The sequence below is a fragment of the Ambystoma mexicanum genome, chromosome 8, assembly GCF_040938575.1.
Source record: "Ambystoma mexicanum isolate Mex_15411 chromosome 8, UKY_AmexF1_1, whole genome shotgun sequence".
NCBI lineage: Eukaryota > Metazoa > Chordata > Amphibia > Caudata > Ambystomatidae > Ambystoma > Ambystoma mexicanum.
Window position 1 is genome coordinate 1,488,195,678 of NC_090929.1, and position 18,694 is coordinate 1,488,214,371.

General features: G+C 50.7%; 1 protein-coding gene across 2 annotated transcripts in view; it reads right to left on the reverse strand.

The window, feature by feature from the left end:
* Positions 1-18,694, reverse strand: part of SLF2 (SMC5-SMC6 complex localization factor 2) — a 1,286,318-nt gene that overhangs the window by 561,981 nt on the left and 705,643 nt on the right. For both annotated transcript variants that reach the window (XM_069611667.1, XM_069611668.1), the window contains exon 11: positions 7,265-7,406. In XM_069611667.1, the coding sequence (XP_069467768.1) occupies positions 7,265-7,406 (142 nt within the window). The remainder of the gene's footprint in view (positions 1-7,264; positions 7,407-18,694) is intronic.

The window sequence follows — 18,694 nt, forward strand, 5'->3', positions numbered from 1 at the left end:
GCCTCATGACTGAGTGGTAGCGGCTGCGGCGTTGCCTGAGGGCAAAGAGGCAACTGCCCGAGTGGCCTTGGCACCTAGAGTACCTTGTTTTCCACCTCTGGCACTCTTAGGTGGCCTCTTTGACTGACAGCTCCTCTTGCTTTACTGAAGGATGAGTAATAGCGAAAGGAACCTCCCCTCCATTGTTGTCCCCTAGGACGAAAAAGCAGAGGTTGTCGGACTGCACCGCCCAACGACTTCGCTGCAGCTTTGGAGGTCTGCAACCTCTCAAGGCTCTCGTCAGCCTTGCTGCCAAAAAGATGTTCACCGTCAAAGGGCATGTTGTGGAGCCGGGACTGCACATCAGGAGCGAACCCAGACTTCCGCAACCACGAAAACCTGCGTATTACGGTGCTCGCCGCCATGGACCAGCTAACACCATCTGTCATGTCCAAACCCGACTGAACGGCCTCACACATGGCATCCTTGCCATCCTGAACCATAGCAAGGAAACCATCCCGTTCGTCCCCTTCGGGAATATGTTCAGCCGCTAATGCAACACAGTTCCACAGAGTGTGTGAAATGAGACAAGGTACATATGGAGTTGGCCGCCTGAAGCGCCATACCCCCTGAAGAAAACACTTTCTTCGCCCAGCCGTCAAAACGTTTGTCGTCCCTATCCGGAGGGATGGTAGGATACGACGCCTGCTTTGCCGGGGCCGTAGTCGCCTGCACCACCAAACTCTCTGGAGTGGGGTGCCTGGACAAGTAACAGGGGTCGCTACTGGCTGGACGGTATTTTCGCGACAAAGACTTGCCCACTGCCGGGAGACTCACCGAAGCAGTCCAAGCCGCCGCCACCCTTCTCTGCAGAGCCATATGAAACGGCAATGCCGGGTCAGTGGGGGGACCAAGATCAAGGATGTCCGTGAGATCATCCTGAACGAACTCCCCTGGGGGAGCCGACCATCCCAAGTACTCGGTGACCCGAGACATAAGGCGCCAGTATGTAGAATCGGCATGACTGCCGAGCTCCGGCCTACAAAACTCCACCTCCGGAGAGGTGTCCAGTCCATTGGCATCAAGCAGGGACTGCCACAGGTCATCAAACTGGCTATGGCCTGAGAGAAGCTCATCTGGTACCGTAACCGGAACTAAGCCTTCATCAGAGCCTTCATCACCCTCTGAAATGTACTCCTGGCAGTGAGAGGAAGACACCTGGGGACCAAAGCTATGCCTGACCTTAGCCAGAGCCTTTCTAGGGGCTAACCCCGTGCCACGGGGCCCCTCAGACACCTCCGCCTCGGAAGGCGTTGAGGGCGCCAAAAGAGTCGGTGCCGGCGGCGAGAGAATCGGCGTCGACGTCAGCTGCAGCGCTGCCAGCATCGACGGCGTCGACACAGGCCTCGAAGCCAGAGCTCCGAGCGTGTCTCTCGACGACCTAGGTGCCGACGACCCCCACGGAGGCGGAGCCTCGAGAGAAATCATCGACGACCTCGGCACCACAGGCGTCAAGGTCTTCCTTGAACACGGCACAGAATCACGCGGTCTCGAGCGCATCGAGGACCGCGACCTGGAACGGGCATGGCGAGAACGGCTACCGTTGTCCGAGCAGGACCTTTCCCGCGAGCCGTGCCGACCACCCGAGCCCGAAGGCGTACGAGCGGTGTCTCTCGACCGGTGCCGACCGACTCCACTCGGAGGCGTGGACGAACCGGTGGCCTGCGATACAAGAATCGCTAACATCTGCTTCCCGAAGGAAGCCCATTCCTCCGGTGTCGCATGCATGGTGGGATAAGCGACCCGCCGATGGGCGGAGTCCTCGGAAGAAGACAGGGAGGGCGACCGATGCCGGCGCTTCTGGGAATGCCTCGAAGAGGCGGAGGAGTGGCGAGACCGACTCATGGAAGGAGACCCACTGGACTTCCGACGATGACGCGGAGAGTCGCCTCTCGAGTCATCCGTCGAAAGTCCTGTAGACCTCGACTTCCGGGGCTTAGACACCCGACTTACCGACAGCTTCTTCTTGCGCTCCCGCAAGGCCTTGGCCGTGAGCGACTGGCAGTCGACACAGTCGTCCGTATCGTGGGCCTCCCCCGAGGCACCAGAGGCAGGCGCTGTGCGAGTCCGTGACCGACATCTTGGACCCACAGTCCCCGCATTTCTTGAAGCCCGGACGCGGGGTTGAAGACGAAGTAGACATCATCACGAACAGATCTTCACAAAAACCAAACAGGTTCAACGAACCAAGAAGAATCCAGCAAACTCCAAAGAGTGGAGGCGTACCGAGATTCACAAAGCGAACACGTTCGCGGAAAAAAGCGGAACGGAGGCTCCGGGCGTCCTACTTATCACATCGGTTGACGTCAGCCGTCGGAGGAGGTCCTCGGGGACGGCGCATCGACGCAGGACGCAGACGCCAAAGATTTTCCGAAGCAGCACAGCTGTGGACATTACCTGTCATAGATATGGAATACGTTGGAGGACCCAATCCTCTCGAATCTTGGTTGTAAATCTTTTTCTTGGTTGCCGAAACTGCAAAATGCCGGTACAAAACACCATCAAACATTGAAATATTCTTGCTGGGTGATACAAGTCAATTCATTCAAGAGATCATTATGAACTGACAGTGTCCTGAAAAGCTGAATTAGTCATCAAAACATTCACTGCAAAAATGTGCCTGCCTGTGAAATCTGTCAAAATCTGGGCACAGTACCAGTGGACGCCTGTGTGACATCTTTCAGTAACTTGCATCATAAGAATTAAACTTGTACAACTGAAACCTAATGTCTGAAAACTAAGTGACCTGTTACTGAGAGTAACCTAGGTTGTAACTGTTTAAATCCATTGGTTTAGAAGCTGGAATAAGTGTTCTAACTGCTTGTTTTGAAATTACAAGTTTGTTTTAAACCAAGAAAAAATGTAACAAAATGACATTGAATTTAAGCCTGCCTAAAAACAATTAAATCAGTCAAACAGCTTCCCCCCCCACACAGGCCAGGCATCTCCCTTCTGCTTCACTCCGCCAGGAAATCACACCTCTGTGATGTTTAGATCAAGGGAGGAGAATTTGGGGCTGCAGGGGAAGGGGACAATGGACTTCCTCTGGCTGAAAGGATATGCAAAGTGTGAAGAGCCATAAACGGCCCCTCCCAGAAGGAACTGGCCAGAGATTGCTTCTGAACTGCCAGGAGGAGAAGGAGGCGGAGACAAACCACCATTCGCATTTTTAAAAAGACTGATAAATTACTGGGTAAAATTGTGAAATATATGTCAACAGATTTGTTAATGTGATTTCTGGATGCACGGTTTAAGAGACGCCAGAACTCTGTGAGATGTTCTGGGATGTAGTAGCAGAAAATATGGTTTTACACCAAATCTATTCATGTCAAAAGCAAGAAACTTCATACTCTTATGCCCATCTGCAATGCGCACAGTTGTACACATTTTCAGATAAACTAGATATTGTGTTCCGGACAAAAAGGGCAAAATTCTGTCAAAAGCAGGCACAGGATCCGACAGCGACGAGGGTTGGAGGAGTATCTGCTACACAAAATCTGTGATTTATATATGTTATTGTTATAAAGATTGAACACATGTATTGTACCAAAAGTAGATTTTATGTTCAAAGTGACAAGGGGAGGATTCTCTGACTCAAACCCACATCATCATGGTGACTAGGGGTGTCACGGTATTCGTTTTAGGACGGTACGATAACCTTCTTGCCAAATGACGGTATATCATGGTTATCGCGGTATAGCAGGTGGAGTTAACTGATCTTAACAAATATTTTCTAAAAGGTCATAAATTGACAGATGTATCATCACAAACAAAACCAGGCACCCAGGGCCAGAATTGGGCTTTTCAACATACTTTCCACTGAAATGCCTTGCTTCCACCAAACACAAGTGTGGAGAGGAGGGGATGGGGTGGAGGCCTGCTGCAACTGGCAAAGCAAACTGAATAGCTTTTCTTAAGTGGTCATTTAGGCTTTTTGCTTCCCCACTGGCTACTGGTGAAGATGAACATGTTGCCATCTTGATAACCTGCATGCCACAGATCAATGGAGGCTGATGGTAGTATACGCTTGTGTGTGTACGTACACACACACACACACACACACACACACACACACACACACACACACACACACACACACACACACACACACACACACACACACACACACACACACACACACACACACACACACACACACACACACACACACACACACACACACACACACACACACACACACACACACACACACACACACACACACACACACACTTACAGCCTTTAGTTTACTTGCGGGCCAAAAGGAGTTCAGTAATCACTGACATGTTACCCTTTGGTATTGCAGCAGGGAATACCCACAGAGATGAGTGAATTTCGCAGTGTGACTTATTATATGTAAATTCAATGATAGAACCAAGGAAATCCCCCATTGCCATATGTTTAGAGAATATTATCCATTATAAATATATAAACCCCAAAGCCGCCACCCCAAAGTAAACCCTATTCCGTCTTGGGACTGTATTTATTCTTCCTATTGCTAACATATTGATTTTGTGTAAGGCACGTGTGGTTTATGGAATGGCATTAAAAACTGCTCCAACTGAAACTACTTGGCAGACGGCACATCCAACAGTGCAAAACCAAGACTGCGCAGCAATTGATTACTGCAGCCTTTCCAAATCAGATTGAAAAGCACACTTAATGGTATGAACGGTATAAACAATGTGACGGTTATTATTGTTCAATTAAGTGGTTCACGGTATCTTTAACGGTATACCGTGACATCCCTAATGGTGACACCCTGTTTTCTTCTCCAATCGAGGGAGAGAAGAGACTCTAGCCAATTGCCTGCCAAGGGAGCGCACTCAGGAAAAACCAGCACACACCCCCTTTATCATAAGCATAAATAGAGACAACTGAGGACCTAGAGATACACACAGATTCACCCACTAACCGATTGCTGGCGGAGCACCCTGCGAGAGAACCATCCATTTTCCTTGTTCCAGGCTCCAGAAACTTGGAAAGCAGAAATGCCCATTCCATTAGTTGAACCATTTTCAACTAGGCCTCGAGTTTCCAGAACCAGAAAGAATCCCTCAAAACCTAAGGGGAACAAAAGAAACAGCCGGGCTGTGCTGTAACTGCTTTCCTGCTAAAAGAATTATTACCAGAACCAAAAGATCCAATCCAGTTGTGCTGTGCTGTGACCAGAAAACCATTGCAGACCCAGTCCAATCCGGTGTGCCCAGCAGTCTGTCCCAGAACCAGAATCACTGACCAGAATCCCTGACAGTTCTGTTTGAAACCCAGATACTGAGAGTATCTATATATAGAACTGTGTCACTTGCATACGTATTGTCCATAGTAATCCCAGTCTTAAACCCATCCTCTCTTGTATTCAGAACCGGTAGTGTTAGGAGTATTTGTATTTGGCGGCCGGTAGCTTAGCTAGCCTCGGTACCCGTGCTGGTGTGAGAAACAGAGATTCCTCCCACCCGGGCGAGGTAAGCCTTTCGGCACAGTTCGTTAATTGTACAATGTCTAATGCCTTGTTTCTTCTCTTTTAAAGGTCTGTCGATCCGAAGGAGCGCTGGTTCCAGGATGATGGTTGGGAGAGCTGCGGACCGCTGGCGATTAAGTTCAGGTAAGCTGCTGCCTTTTCTCACGATGTCTTCTCCTTTCCTTTGCAGGTGCTGTTCTTCCGAGGTTCATAGCTGAAGCAGAACACGGTGAGCGTTACGTTGCAGAAATGCAAACTAACGCGAAGCGTGTCAGTCTATTCGGGTGTAGTTTAAATATCTACAAGAAAGAAGTCCAGGTAAAATAGTCCCCATGGTACCACACCCAAAAACACTACACTGCAAGCCTGGTTTCAAGGAGCCAGGTTATGAGGGTGCCTCCACATGACTGGCATTAATGAAAAGTAGTTCCCAAGCACAAGTCCATATTCAAACATGAGCCTGGCGCCAAAGGCGCCAGGACTGACCCCAAGAAGGCCTAGGCTGCAATTTCTTGGGTTTAGTGGGGACTGGAATCAAGACTCTCCCTGGCCCATAGGTTGGCCAGGGGGTCTTCAGAGTGTGGGTCGTGACAGCGCCTCTAAATTTAAAGGGGAAGAAGGTTTTTTTCTGGTAAAAAAGGTTCTGTCTCCCATCCATAGCGAGGGATGCCCATGCAGTATGGAGGCAAGGGGACGGGACGTAAGAGTATGATATGTAATACAGTGGTGTGCTTTAGTGTAATGAGAATTTGCAGCATTGCAACAAAGCACCAGGATAGTGAGGTGTTGGTTCATGGTAGGTTTGTTGTAAAGCACTGTCAAAGTGGTATATGTGGTTCACTACTTGGGTGTACTGAATTGTAGGGTAGAGCATGGTGTTACAATGTATCTAGTGGTATTACCCAAATTGTTCGAAAAATGTGAACACATGATAGATTTGACTGAATTCGGTCACTACAATTAGTTAACATTGTTTCCAGACAATGTGTATCCGAAAATACCAAACATGAGGAGTGGGGGTTGCAGATGTGTCCCTCGCTACCCATGTTCGGTATGTGCGGCCTCAGGGTCACAGGGGTGCCCCCTGCAGGCGTAACAATGGAGGCAGTAAACAAAAATTGCTCAGGCCCCTGTTTTCAATGAACGGTCAACACTGGGGCCCAAGCAGTTTTACTGCGGGCAGTCTGCCCGCGAACAAAACATTTGAAGGTAGATCACCCAGATTACCCTTCGAGGGAGAGGTTTATAGGGTATTCTTGGAGTAGTGTGTCAGTGTAGTATGTAGTTTTGTAATATGTACCTGTGCAGTAGATCTTTGTGCAGTGTTGCAATGTGGTGTATTGTTACTGTGGAGGGGCTTTTGAAGAAGTGTTTACTGGGGTAAATAGTTGTGGTTTAATCATATTGTTGCATCATGCTACGGTTGTGGATAATGCAGTTATAATTAACACTGTTGCATTGTGAGATGTTTATAGTGTAATGGAGTTTTGTATTTCAGTGTGGTGATGTGGGTAGTGAGTTTTATACAGTGGCCTTCTAGCGGACCATAAATACATTAGAAAATATAATAGTACTAATTGAAGAGCGCTAACAAATAGTTGCAGTGCTGATTAATGATGCACCCAGAATGCTAAGCAACACACCAATGGAAGCTTACTATACAAATTAGAATGTGAGTAAATAACATAAGAAAACCCCCAAAACAATCACTGATCGGCTATTTTAGCTAACTGCTGACAAAAGCTGAAAAACAAATATCCTTACAGAATGTCATCCTCTTTGAAGTCCGGCTGAAGACTATCCAAAGAAAATAAAGATGCAAAATCAACTCCCATGTTGAAAAAAACAACAGCCACGTCCAACACTGATGGAATCCACGGTTTGAACTGTGCATCACTGATGGAAACTGTAAAGATACAAAAATACAATTGAAATACGTTCAATTTGGTGCATGGCATACATAATCCACAACCTTCACTGCCTTGCTCTAGCTGTAAAACAAGAACCATCTCTAAAAAGTAAGTTACATTTTGCAGAAACAAGTACGGAAAACCAAGTGAAAATCTGAGAACAAACCAACAATGGGTGGCAAGAGTTTGAAAGGATTCATTTATATCAATCAACGAGCAAGACCATGTAGAAGCACTGTTAGGGAGAATTCTCATCTATGGCTAATTTCCCTTACCTAGTGAGTCCCTCAGCAGCTTTGCTGGATTTCGGGGTTTATTTTTTCCACCTGGTAAGAGTGTGAACCTTTTTCCCACTCTTACATGTGTTTTGCTATGTGTACTTCTACTTTTTGTGTGATTTGGGCTATGGAGCACACCACACCATGAACCCAACTTTTTGTGTGTTACACAGCTTCCTCAGTGCAGTGACACAGGGTTGTCTCTAAGACTTCCCACTGACTCAATTTTTCTAGGGCTGACTACTGTCCCCCAGAAACAGGTAAAGTTGCCATTTACTTTATGTAGTCATTTAACCTACAGACCCAGTACACCCCATCTTCCATGGAGTATTGTAAAGGGTTAACTCTAACCCCTTTTTGTCTGTACCTCCTGGAGCCTTGTTTCGCTCCCTTAACACTAAGACTTGGCTGGTGGCAGTGGTGTCTACCCTAACTTTTCTACCGCGATTATAGTATATAAACGTGGTACTGTTTTAGGCTATTGTGTTAGCCTCGAACATAAACCCGCTTGACCAAATATATTTTATTTTGGCTCCGGTCAGGTTTAATAGTCATTTCTTTGTGTTAAGATCCTTCTTGTGTTTTACTTTGTGCGGCAAATCAATTTTGCCTTCTTTGTTCGCCGTCCTTTGGCGGGCTTCTGCGAAGAAGCTCTCCTTTGGCGTCTGGGTGTCTAGTGGGCTGAATGTGAGGGAGGGGTTTAGTAATCCCCTGCACAGGGTCTCCTTGGAGACCCAAGTCGCACTTTGTGTTCATTGGCTGCGGTGGTTGTCCGGGCTGGACAACCCCTCTGCTGTGTGATTGACAGCCAGGCTGTGTGAATGGGGGATTTTAGCATAAAAGGCAGGACTCTTGGGCTGGAAATCAGAGTCGCCACTGGAACTACAAGAACCGAAGAGAAGCAGAGAAGACGGCTGCTACAACCCCCGAGTCCCGGTGAAGCCCTGCTGCAGTCCTGAGCTACCTACCCTTCAATGACAGAAGATCCAGTCCGGAGTCTTCTTCCCTTGAGCCTAGTGGGATCAACCAGCTCACCTTTCTACAGCCAGAGAATCCTCTTCTGGGTCGAAATCGCTGCACGAAGCTGTAGTGGTCCGTATAGCCATCAGAAGAGCCCTCTGTTTTAAAGGAGCGCACCTTTTATTCACCATTGCTTTGTTGCTGCTGGCCTCATCACTGGGTAGTGCATATCGCTCCAGACGTCGTCGTCCTTGTCCCCACGACTGATGCTCCAGGAACTGCGAGTCTGCAGGAACTACCAGGAACTGCCGCCATAGCACCAGCTTTCTTCATTTGAATAAGGTACTGTGTCCATTTGGTCGTTCTCTGCGTCCGACCTTGAGGAATTGGGGTGAACTCTTTTCCTTGCCGAAGGCTTGTCCTTTCTTCCTTCCCTCTTATAACTTTTGCCTCCCTTTGACAATATCCAAGTACTCCTGGCAACTTTAATCTCAAACTTTTCTATCGTGTGATCCTCGACAACAGAGCCCTGCTCCATTTGACACTGGCGCAGGACTATTGACTTTATCTGTCTCTTAGAATACGTCCTCTGATTCAAGTGCCTTTACAAACGTATTGCCTATGATTTTTATCCCCTTTTCCTTGGTTTTTATTCAATGTGCTAAATGTGTTTTGACTACGGTTACAATTCTTCCCACGGGTACGCTTTTCTTTCGTAAGACCGAACTGTCATTACGGTCAAACAGTGAGCTCTGCTTAAACCCCGGTAACGTCTTTTGTTTCATAACACTGATCTGTCAAATCCCAATGTACTTACCTTGAAATGGCCTGAACCAAAGGAATTGGTTGTGTGTGGTATATTTACAGTGTGGTTTTGTTTAATTATGAACAGATGGTTTAAAAATAAACGTACTTATATTTTTTACCTGAAACCTTGAGTCAGTGTTTAAGTCACAGTAATTGTAGTCCTTTGTGTAATCCCTATTACTGCTCATTTGCTCTTGATAAGTCTGGCTGCTCCGCTACTGCTACCACTATAACTGTAGTACAGGCTTGTACTAAAGGTGAAATTGTACTACCACTTGTGGACTTAATCATCTGTAGTGTTCCCTAAGGGTACTGCAGAGGATTCTGCCTAACAAGCACCTGTTGCAACACCTTGAATAGTGGGGCCTCTGTAGGGAATGGCTCCGTTAACAGATGATTAAAATAAAGAACTGCCTTTTTTGGGGGACATCAATTGATTGTGACTTCTGCTATTTTCATGGCCTTTTGGATGAAGATGAAAATGGCACCCACTGTATGACATTAGACAAAGGTTTGAGTTCTATGTCACGAGTGAAGGTTGTAAAGTTGAAACACTGTAAACTATAGCCACAGTCTTGCTTAGCGGGTCCTAACTGGAGAATGAAGCCAAGTCAGCGCTATATTAAATATAAGCACGTTTTTGGTGTTTTTACGAAACACACATTACCAGGGCTGCTTCAAAGTGCTTGGGGAAACAAAAACAGGAGGTGCAACGTTCCAGTAGCAGGTGGATGGGACTTGCACAACAGGGGATGAGCCATCCAGAGGAGCATTAGACACATGTAGGGACTAAGACTGGAACCTTTGACGCAGGGTGGAGGGGGCACAATTCCCAGCCTCTTCCCAGTTACAAGTGGTTAGCCTCTGTCAGCGGGTTTAGGGGTGGGGCATACAAAACTATCTCATTTCCTAAGATCATGTTCACAGCAAGTCACTTCGGAGTGAAATCAAAGGAATGTTAACTGTACTATTCATGTTATTTAAGAATCATTTTTTTAGCATGTTGCATAACCAAGAAACAAAGATCAATGAAGTTGCAAAACAGATCTGCAAAACAGATTGCAATACCACAAGTCATGAACATAAGGAACAAGTTACTTACCTGTAACTGTTGTTCTCCAACATGGGTCTGGCATGGATTCACATGCTCATAAATATTCCCCGTCGTCAGGCCGGGAATCCTCGGTATAGAAAAAAAATCAGTATCAGTTTCGTTTCTGATCTGTCTTTCTTAGTAGTAACCAATCACTGGTCTCTGGGTCATACTGCCCCCAGCCAATGACTGCCCTCTCCCTAAGTCCCGCCTCCGGCAGCCATCCTCAAATTTGGTAGCACGTAAAGTGGCAGTATGACCAAGTGAAGAGCCGCAGAGCGGTAGACGGGAGGGTTCGCATGTGAATCCATGCCAGACCCATGCTGGAGAACAACAGTTACAGGTAAGTAACTTGTTCCTTCTCCAGCATGGGGTCTGGCATGGATTCACATGCTCATGAATAAGAGAATACATAGCAGTACACACATGCACAACCACGGGAGGTGGCAACAGGCTCAACATTAAGCAATACAACAACTCAAGATTAAGCAACTCTTACCTCCTCACCACGCTCACCTTAGGCGCACAGGTTGCGCAGCACTGCTTGGCCTACCCTGGACTCCTCCCTGGAGTCCCGATCGACGCAGTAGAATCTTGTGAAGGTGTGCGTCGACCTCCACGTCGCAGCCCTGCAGATGTCCAACAGGGGCACACCAGACAGGAACGCCGTGGTAGCAGCGATCACTCTGGTCGAATGGGCTCTCGGACGGCCGGGCAGCTGTCGGTTTGCCAACCGGTGACAGTGCATGATGCAGCCGGAGAGCCATCTGGAAATGGAAGTCTTCGAGAGAGCCTTCCCGTGATTCACACTCCCAAAGTTCACAAACAGCTGTGACGTCTTCCGAAAACTCTTTGTGCGGTCCACGTAGAACTTCAGCGCTCTAGCTACATCCAGCGAGTGCAAAGTCCTCTCGGCCGCTGACGAAGGCGACGGGAAGAAAACTGGCAACACCAAGGGCTCGTTGAGGTGGAAGTCCGACGGCACCTTGGGCATAAAGGATGGGTGTCCTCAGCACCACCCTCGTGTCATGAAAAGTCAAGTATCAAGGCTTGCAATAAAGGGCCTGGATCTCTCCCACTCGTCATGCGGAAGTGATGTCCACAAGGAAAGCTGTCTTCCATGACAGGAACTTCAAAGGCGCCGAATGCATAGGCTCGAATGGGGCCCCCATGAGCTTGGTCAGCAACACATTAAGCTCCCACGCCGGGACAGGAGCCTTCACCGGTGGGAATGATCGGAATAGTCCCTTCATGAATTCTTTCACCAGGCGATGAGACCACAAGGACGCCCGCCCCGTCGTCCTGGTATATCGGGAGATTGCAGCCAGATGTATTTTGATGGAGGCGTGAGCCAGTCCAGCTTTGGCCAGCGACAGTAGGTACGGCAGTACTTGAGGGGCCGTAATCCGCAGAGGGTTAATCTTCTGTGCACGGCACCAGACAGAGAACCTCTTTCATTTATGTCCGTAGCACTTGAGAGTTGAGGACGCCCTGGCCTTTGCAAGAACCTCTCTGCAGTCGGCCGGGATGTCGTACCCTCCAAACTCTAGTGCTGCAGGAGCCAGGCCTGCAAGTTCAGCGACTCCGGGTTGTGGTTAAGAATGGCGCCTCCTTCTCTGGAGAGAAGGTCGGCGTCCGTCGGCAGCTTGACTGGTGGGGACGTTGACAAGTCCAGAAGGTCCGGGAACCAGATCTGTCTCGGCCACGCCGGTGCGTCGAGGATCATCCTGCACCGGGACCTCTTGAGCTGGTTGATGAGCCGGAGCAGCAACGGCAGCGGAGGGAACGCATAAAGAAATAGGCTGTCCCAGGGGAACGAGAAAGCATCGCCCATGCTCCTCGGCTGAGGGAACCTGCTGGCGAACCTCCGGCACTTGGAATTCCTCGCCTTCGCAAAGAGATCGATTTGGGGTTCGCCCCATCGTCGGAAGAGTCGATCCACTTGATCCTGGCGTAGTTCCCACTCGTGACACAAGCGCAGCTCCCTGCTGAGTGAGTCGGCGATCGTGTTTTTTATTCCTGCCAGATGAAGAGGCACCAGAAACATCCCTTGGGCGACGGCCCAATGCCACAGACCTTGGGCTTCCTTGGATAGGGCCGGAGACCTGGTTCTGCCCTGCTTCCGGATGTAGAACATCGTGGTGGTGTTGTCGGTGAAGATCCTCACCACCTTGCCCTTGAGGGACGGAAGAAAAGACCTGAGGACTCAGAACACCGCGCAGAGATCCAAGATGTTGATGTGGAGAGACTTCTCCTCCGGGAGCCAAAGGCCTCTTGCGTGAAGATCTCCAGAGTGTGCTCCCCAACCTTCCAGGGAGGCATCGATCGTCACCTTCACCTGGTGACCTGGGGTCTGAAAGTCTGTGCCTGCCGACAGATGGGAGCGGGTACCTCACCACCGGATCGCCTGACGGAACGTCTTGTTGAGAGGGATCCTGTCCTCGAAGCTGCCCGTCGACTGGATCCAGCGGGCATCGAGGAACTCCTGTAAGGGTCTCATCCGAAGCCTGCAAGGGCGCACCAGATAATGCAGGAGGACATCATCCCGAGGAGGGACTTGATAGATCTTACCCTGGCCATGTCCCTGGCCAGCAGACGCTGCACCTTGCCCAGAATGGTCCTGGTCCTTTCCTCCGACGGCGAGGCCAGCCGCGCCACTGTGTCGAGCTTGGCTCCCAGAAACAGGGCGACTTGCGACGGAACCATGTGGGATTTTGGAAAGTTGATGGTGAATCCCAGGTTCGTGAGCAGCTGGACAGTCTTCGCAGTGTGCTCCACGACGAGCTCCCTTGTCCTTGCCCGGATGAGCCAGTCGTCCAGGTAGGGGTAGACGTGGATCCCCTGTAGGCGCAGCCCGCCGACACCGGTGCGAGGCACTTGATGAACACCCTGGGTGCCGACTTCAATCTGAACGGGAGGGCCTTGAACTGGTAGTGCCGCCCTTGGACCACGAACCTGAGGAACTTTCGGTGTCTTTTTAGAATGGGGATGTGGAAGTAGGCATCCTCCAAGTCCAACGGCGACAGGAAATCGCCCTCCTCCAGCTGTCCCAGCACATGCTGGAGGGTGACCATACAGAACTTCGGTGCCTTGATGTACTTGTTCAGTCGTCGTAGGTCCAGGACGGGGCACCATCCTCCTGTCTTCTTTTTTACGAGGAAGTACCTTGAGTAAACTCTGGTGCCCCGAAGCCTCTTTGGGACGAGCTTGATGGCACCCTTCTTGAGCATCGCCCTTACTTCCAACAGTAGTTGAGGGCCGTGATATTCCTTCCTGACGACGGGTGGAACGCAAGGGCACTTCTTCTGAAACTTGAGGGCGTGCCCTTGGGCCAGGGCGTCCAGCACCCAACGGTCGGTGGAGATGGACTCCCACACGCTGATGAATCTCGCCAGCCGGCCTCCCGCCGGGGTGCTTTGGCGGGGGCACGACCCCACGGTCGGTTCAATCTTGTTTGGAGGCCGCCTTGCCTCCTTGACCTCCTTGTCGACGACGACAGGCAACACCTGACTTGCCGCGTCCACTGTAGGCTTCCTGGGACGAAGATCTTGCCGCTTGGCGGTAAGTGGAGGAGCCACTGCCGGATCCCTTGGAGGCACCTTGTCTGCCTCCGGAGCTCCGAAAGGACGGCCGTCGTCGTTGGAGCACTCCCAGTGCCCGGGCAATCTCTGTGTCTGTCTTGATGGCCTGAAGGGACTCATCAACCGCCTTCACAAACAGGTTGTTCCCGTCGAAGGGCATGTCCAAAACCTTGGTTTGTACGTCCTGGCGGAAATCCGTGGCCTTTAGCCATCCTCGTCGTCTCAAGCTAACGCTGTTGTCCAACTGACGGAAACCGGTGTCGGCGATGTCCGTTGCCACCGTGATGGCGTGGTCCGAAGCAATCTCCCCCTCCTGTAGGATTTCAAGGGCCTCAGCCCTTTTGGCGTCCGGAAGGAAGTCTAACAGAGGGGCGATTTTGAACCACAACTCCCTGTCATAGCGGGCTACGATAGCCAGGGCGTTGGCCGCTTAATAGTCGTCGCTGCGGATGAGATGATCCGTCGTCCCATCGTGTCCAACTTCTTGCCCTCGACGTCCAGCGGGGAAGTTGATGTCGAGGCCGATGCCCCCCCAGCTTTCTTCTTTGCCGCCGCCGAGACGACCGAATCCGGGGTAGGTTGTGCCCGAAGGCACAAGGGGGCAGCGTCGGGGACCCGGTACTTCTTCTCGTACCGGTCCCTCTTTGACGGCGCCGTGGCAGGGTTCTTGAGGAGGGCGAGCCCCTCATCCCAGATGTCATCAAGAAGCGGTACGGCGAGGACCGTCTTCCTTTTAGCCTTGCGCCGTTGGTAAAGGAACCCTTCTTTCTTCTTTTCTTATGGGCAGAGCTGAAAAAGCTCGGATGCCCTGGAAATCATGGCATGAAAGGTTCCAATCTCGTCGGGCGGGGATGCCCGAGCAGGGGGCGACGGGGGACACGTCCCGTCGTCGCCGCCATCGTCATCTGTACCTGTCGAGCCGTGTCCGTGCCTGTATCATCCCCGTGGGTAGTAGACTGGGGGAAGGCAGAGCAGGCCGCAGAGGTGGGAGAGGTGGCGTAGGATGCGTCCTCCTCCTCTTATGCGGTGGACTCTCCGAAGGTCCTGGCTCCGGTTCCCCCGTCGGGTCTGGCTCAGGTACCTCCATCGGGGGAAGGGGCAACCTTGTCCTTAACTCCGAGCATAAGGACTGAATCGCTGACAAAATGGTCGCCGAGGTGTCCTGCAGCGCCTGAAACGACAGGCGCGAGGGGCTCTTGAGGAGCCTTGTCGGCGACACTGTCGCTCTCGTCGGGATCCCTCCCGATGGGCTGGGCCTCTTCCACGACTTTAATAAGCTCTTCTTCAGAGGTCTTGTCCGTATCCATGAAGGCCACCAGGCCCCCCCACTTTTTCCAACGAGGGCTTCGTGGGGGTCTTCTCAATGGGCCTGACAGGCGACTCCCTCCGCGGTGGCAGGGAAACTCTGGGTCCTGAGGGCACCTCCACTGGTGTAGCCTCCACAGGCTGAGCCAGGGCCGCGGCGACATCCTCAATCGAGGTCTTAGCAGGGTGAATTAAGGCCATCGTCACCTTCTGGACGCCTGGGGCCTTCACCTTGGGGGGAGGGTCCGAGCCTCGCTCCCCCTCTGCCAGAATCTTCAAGACCGACCGGGGCCTCTCCAGAAGCTTCGCCGGGTTCTCGGACTTCCTCTTACCCGAGCCAGAGCGTTGGCTCGTGGTTGATGGCGCCGGGGAGGATGCACCCTGCCTGGCAGCCAAGGAGCACAACCGTTCGGCGCTCCCGGTGCTCGCGGACTCGCGGTGCTTAGCCTTTTGTTGGGCCCCCGTCGCCGGGGCGCCCTCACAGGACTTAGAAGACCGCTCGGACTTCTTTTTCTTCTTCTCGCCTGACGGGCTCTTCCCTTCCAGCCAGTTGGCGAGACGCAGGTGGCGATCCTTCATGGTCCGCTCCGACATGTTCCCACAAAACGCACAGTCATTCTCCTTGTGCGTCTTGTCCTCATGGAGACAGTAGAGGCATAACGAATGCTCGTCCTCCTTGAAAACATTCTGAAGCTGGCATCCAGGGCAGGTCCTGAACAGCTTCCCGGGCGTCGAGCTTCCTTTCTCCTGGGCCATCTCCGGGGTAGGACTCGGAACTTCTGGAATCCTCCAAAAGCGTAACTCAATGAAATCTTCACCCTTGAGGTGCGTAGAAAACTCCGAAACGGATCCCCATTGATCGGATGTAGAAACGGTGGAGCTTGAGGCTCTATTTAACCGGAAAATGAGAAAAATCTCCTGAAAAAGCACGAAAACGCAGCAAAAGCTTGAGAGCTACAGCACGAGGACTCCCAACACTTGAACGTGCAGTAAAAAACTGAGGATGGCTGCCAGAGGCGGGACTTAGGGAGAGGGCAGTCATTGGCTGGGGGCAGTATGACCCAGAGACCAGTGATTGGTTACTACTAAGAAAGACAGATCAGAAACGAAACTGATACTGATTTTTTTCTATACCGAGGATTCCCGGCCTGACGACGGGGAATATTCATGAGCATGTGAATCCATGCCAGACCCCATGCTGGAGAATAAGAAAAAGCTTTATTGTCTAGTGAAAATAAACACATGATACAATCTTTGGCAAAGCGGACAGAGCTCTCCAGGGAACGAGCAGTTCACTGACTGGGGCAGGGAGAGGGGTTGCTTGGCTCACGTTTGTAGCAGTGGATGAGCAGTCAATAGTAAGCATTTATGAGGTCAGTGGGGTGCTTACCAGAGAACAGTAACACCCCTCCACCAAAAGATGTAGTAAATTAAAAGTTACTCACCATAGTGACTAACTTAGTCCTAGACCATAGTCCCCTTTCCTCAACACTATTGTCGTCCTTCCCTAGGGACGGGACCAGAACCTTTTTTCTTACAAATAAGAGCATTTCCTCTTTAAATGTAGAGGCGCATGTAGGCGCGGCGACAGGCATAACCGCTCCCCAACAGGCCTGCCCTCCAGCGCCGGGCCTGTCTCCCTTGTACGTGCCGGATGGCTAATCTAGCCTGACCCAATTATACTGGCGGGCGGAGGGCCATATGGAGGAAAGGAGAATATGGACTAGGAGCACATTATTCATTATGGTGAGTATCTTAATACCATCTTCTTTCCTGTACACTGTTTGGGTGATTACAACTGATATAAGCCTAAGGGAGGAGTGTCGTTGATCACTTGCCAAACAAATTCTTGAGGACTGCTTGTCCAAACTGGGCGTCTGTCCTGCACTAACATTCTAGAAGGAGAAATTACTTACCGTAATGTTTTTTTCTATGGATTCTTCTCCCGCAGATTCCTCATCAGACATATCCCATCCAGAGTCAGCTGTTCAGAAAATTGTTCGACAGGGTGTGTATTGCACCTCGACGTGGCAGTCGATCCATCATGCCTCGATGGTTGGCTCGTTGTACATATACTGTATCACTATGCCCCTGTACCTCAGTTCCCACCTCTTTCCCCCCCAAACCCCCCCCAGGCTCAGCCCGTGCAGAGGAAAACTAATGATACGGCCAAACAGCTGAAACTTTCTCCCGAAGCTGCCTCAGACTCCCAAAGCAGTATTCGTGTTGGAGGCAGGATGAAAGAATTTAGAGCTGAGGATTCTGCAAAAGCGCCCTTCCAAATTAAGCGTCGGCCCCAAGGGCGACATCCAGACTGCACTACTTAGCGAAGTAACGAGGACCAGATTGCCGTCCGACAAATGGCCTTCACTGGTACTCCTTTTTGCAGCGCTGCTGAGGTAGCTACCCCTCTGGTGGAATGGGCTTTGATGCCCAACGGCACCTATTTCCCTGCATTGTCACAAAACTCAGATGCACAGTGTGATCCACTGTGAGATGGTATGCTTTGAAATAGCTATGCCTTTGCTAGCCACAGAGAAGGCCAAATGATCTACCTTCCTGAATTCTGTCCTTCTGCCCACGTAAAAACTAATTGCACGTGAGGGGTGCGCAAGTGGGTAAAAAACAGGAAGATCAATAGCCTGGAACAAGTGAAATTCGGAACCAACATTGGGCAGGAATCCGGGTCACACCTTGACGGAAACGGTCACTGGAAAGAAACAAAGAAAAGGGGCTTGCAAGACTAGGCACGCAGCTCGCCGACCGGTCTGGCTGATGTAGTGGCCTCTAGGAAAGCGACTTTCAAGGTGACTAACCGCAAATAAGAATTTTGTAAAGGCTCAAACAGAGCCACTGTAAGAAATGAAGGTCCCAGTCTGGAACGACAATGGGACTGGGCGGAAATCTCTTCACAAGGCCCTTCGGGAATTGGGCCATAACCGGGATCGCAAAGAAAGACCCTTGATCCAGAGACCTTTTGAACACAAAGCCACCAAGTAGCCTTTGACTGTGGGGACCTTAAGGCCTGACAAGGCCAGTGATAGAAAGAACTCCATCACTGTAGGGGTGGGGCAAGAGATCGGGTCAACTGCACATTCCTTGCACCATGCCTCAAATTTTCTCCACCTGCATGCATACAGTGATCTTGTTGACAGCCTGCGTGCAGCCAGCAGCACTTTGAGTACCTACTCGGAGATCCCAGTCATCATACCTCCTCCTCTCAAGAGCCACACATGTATGTTGAGGGATTCAGGGTTAAG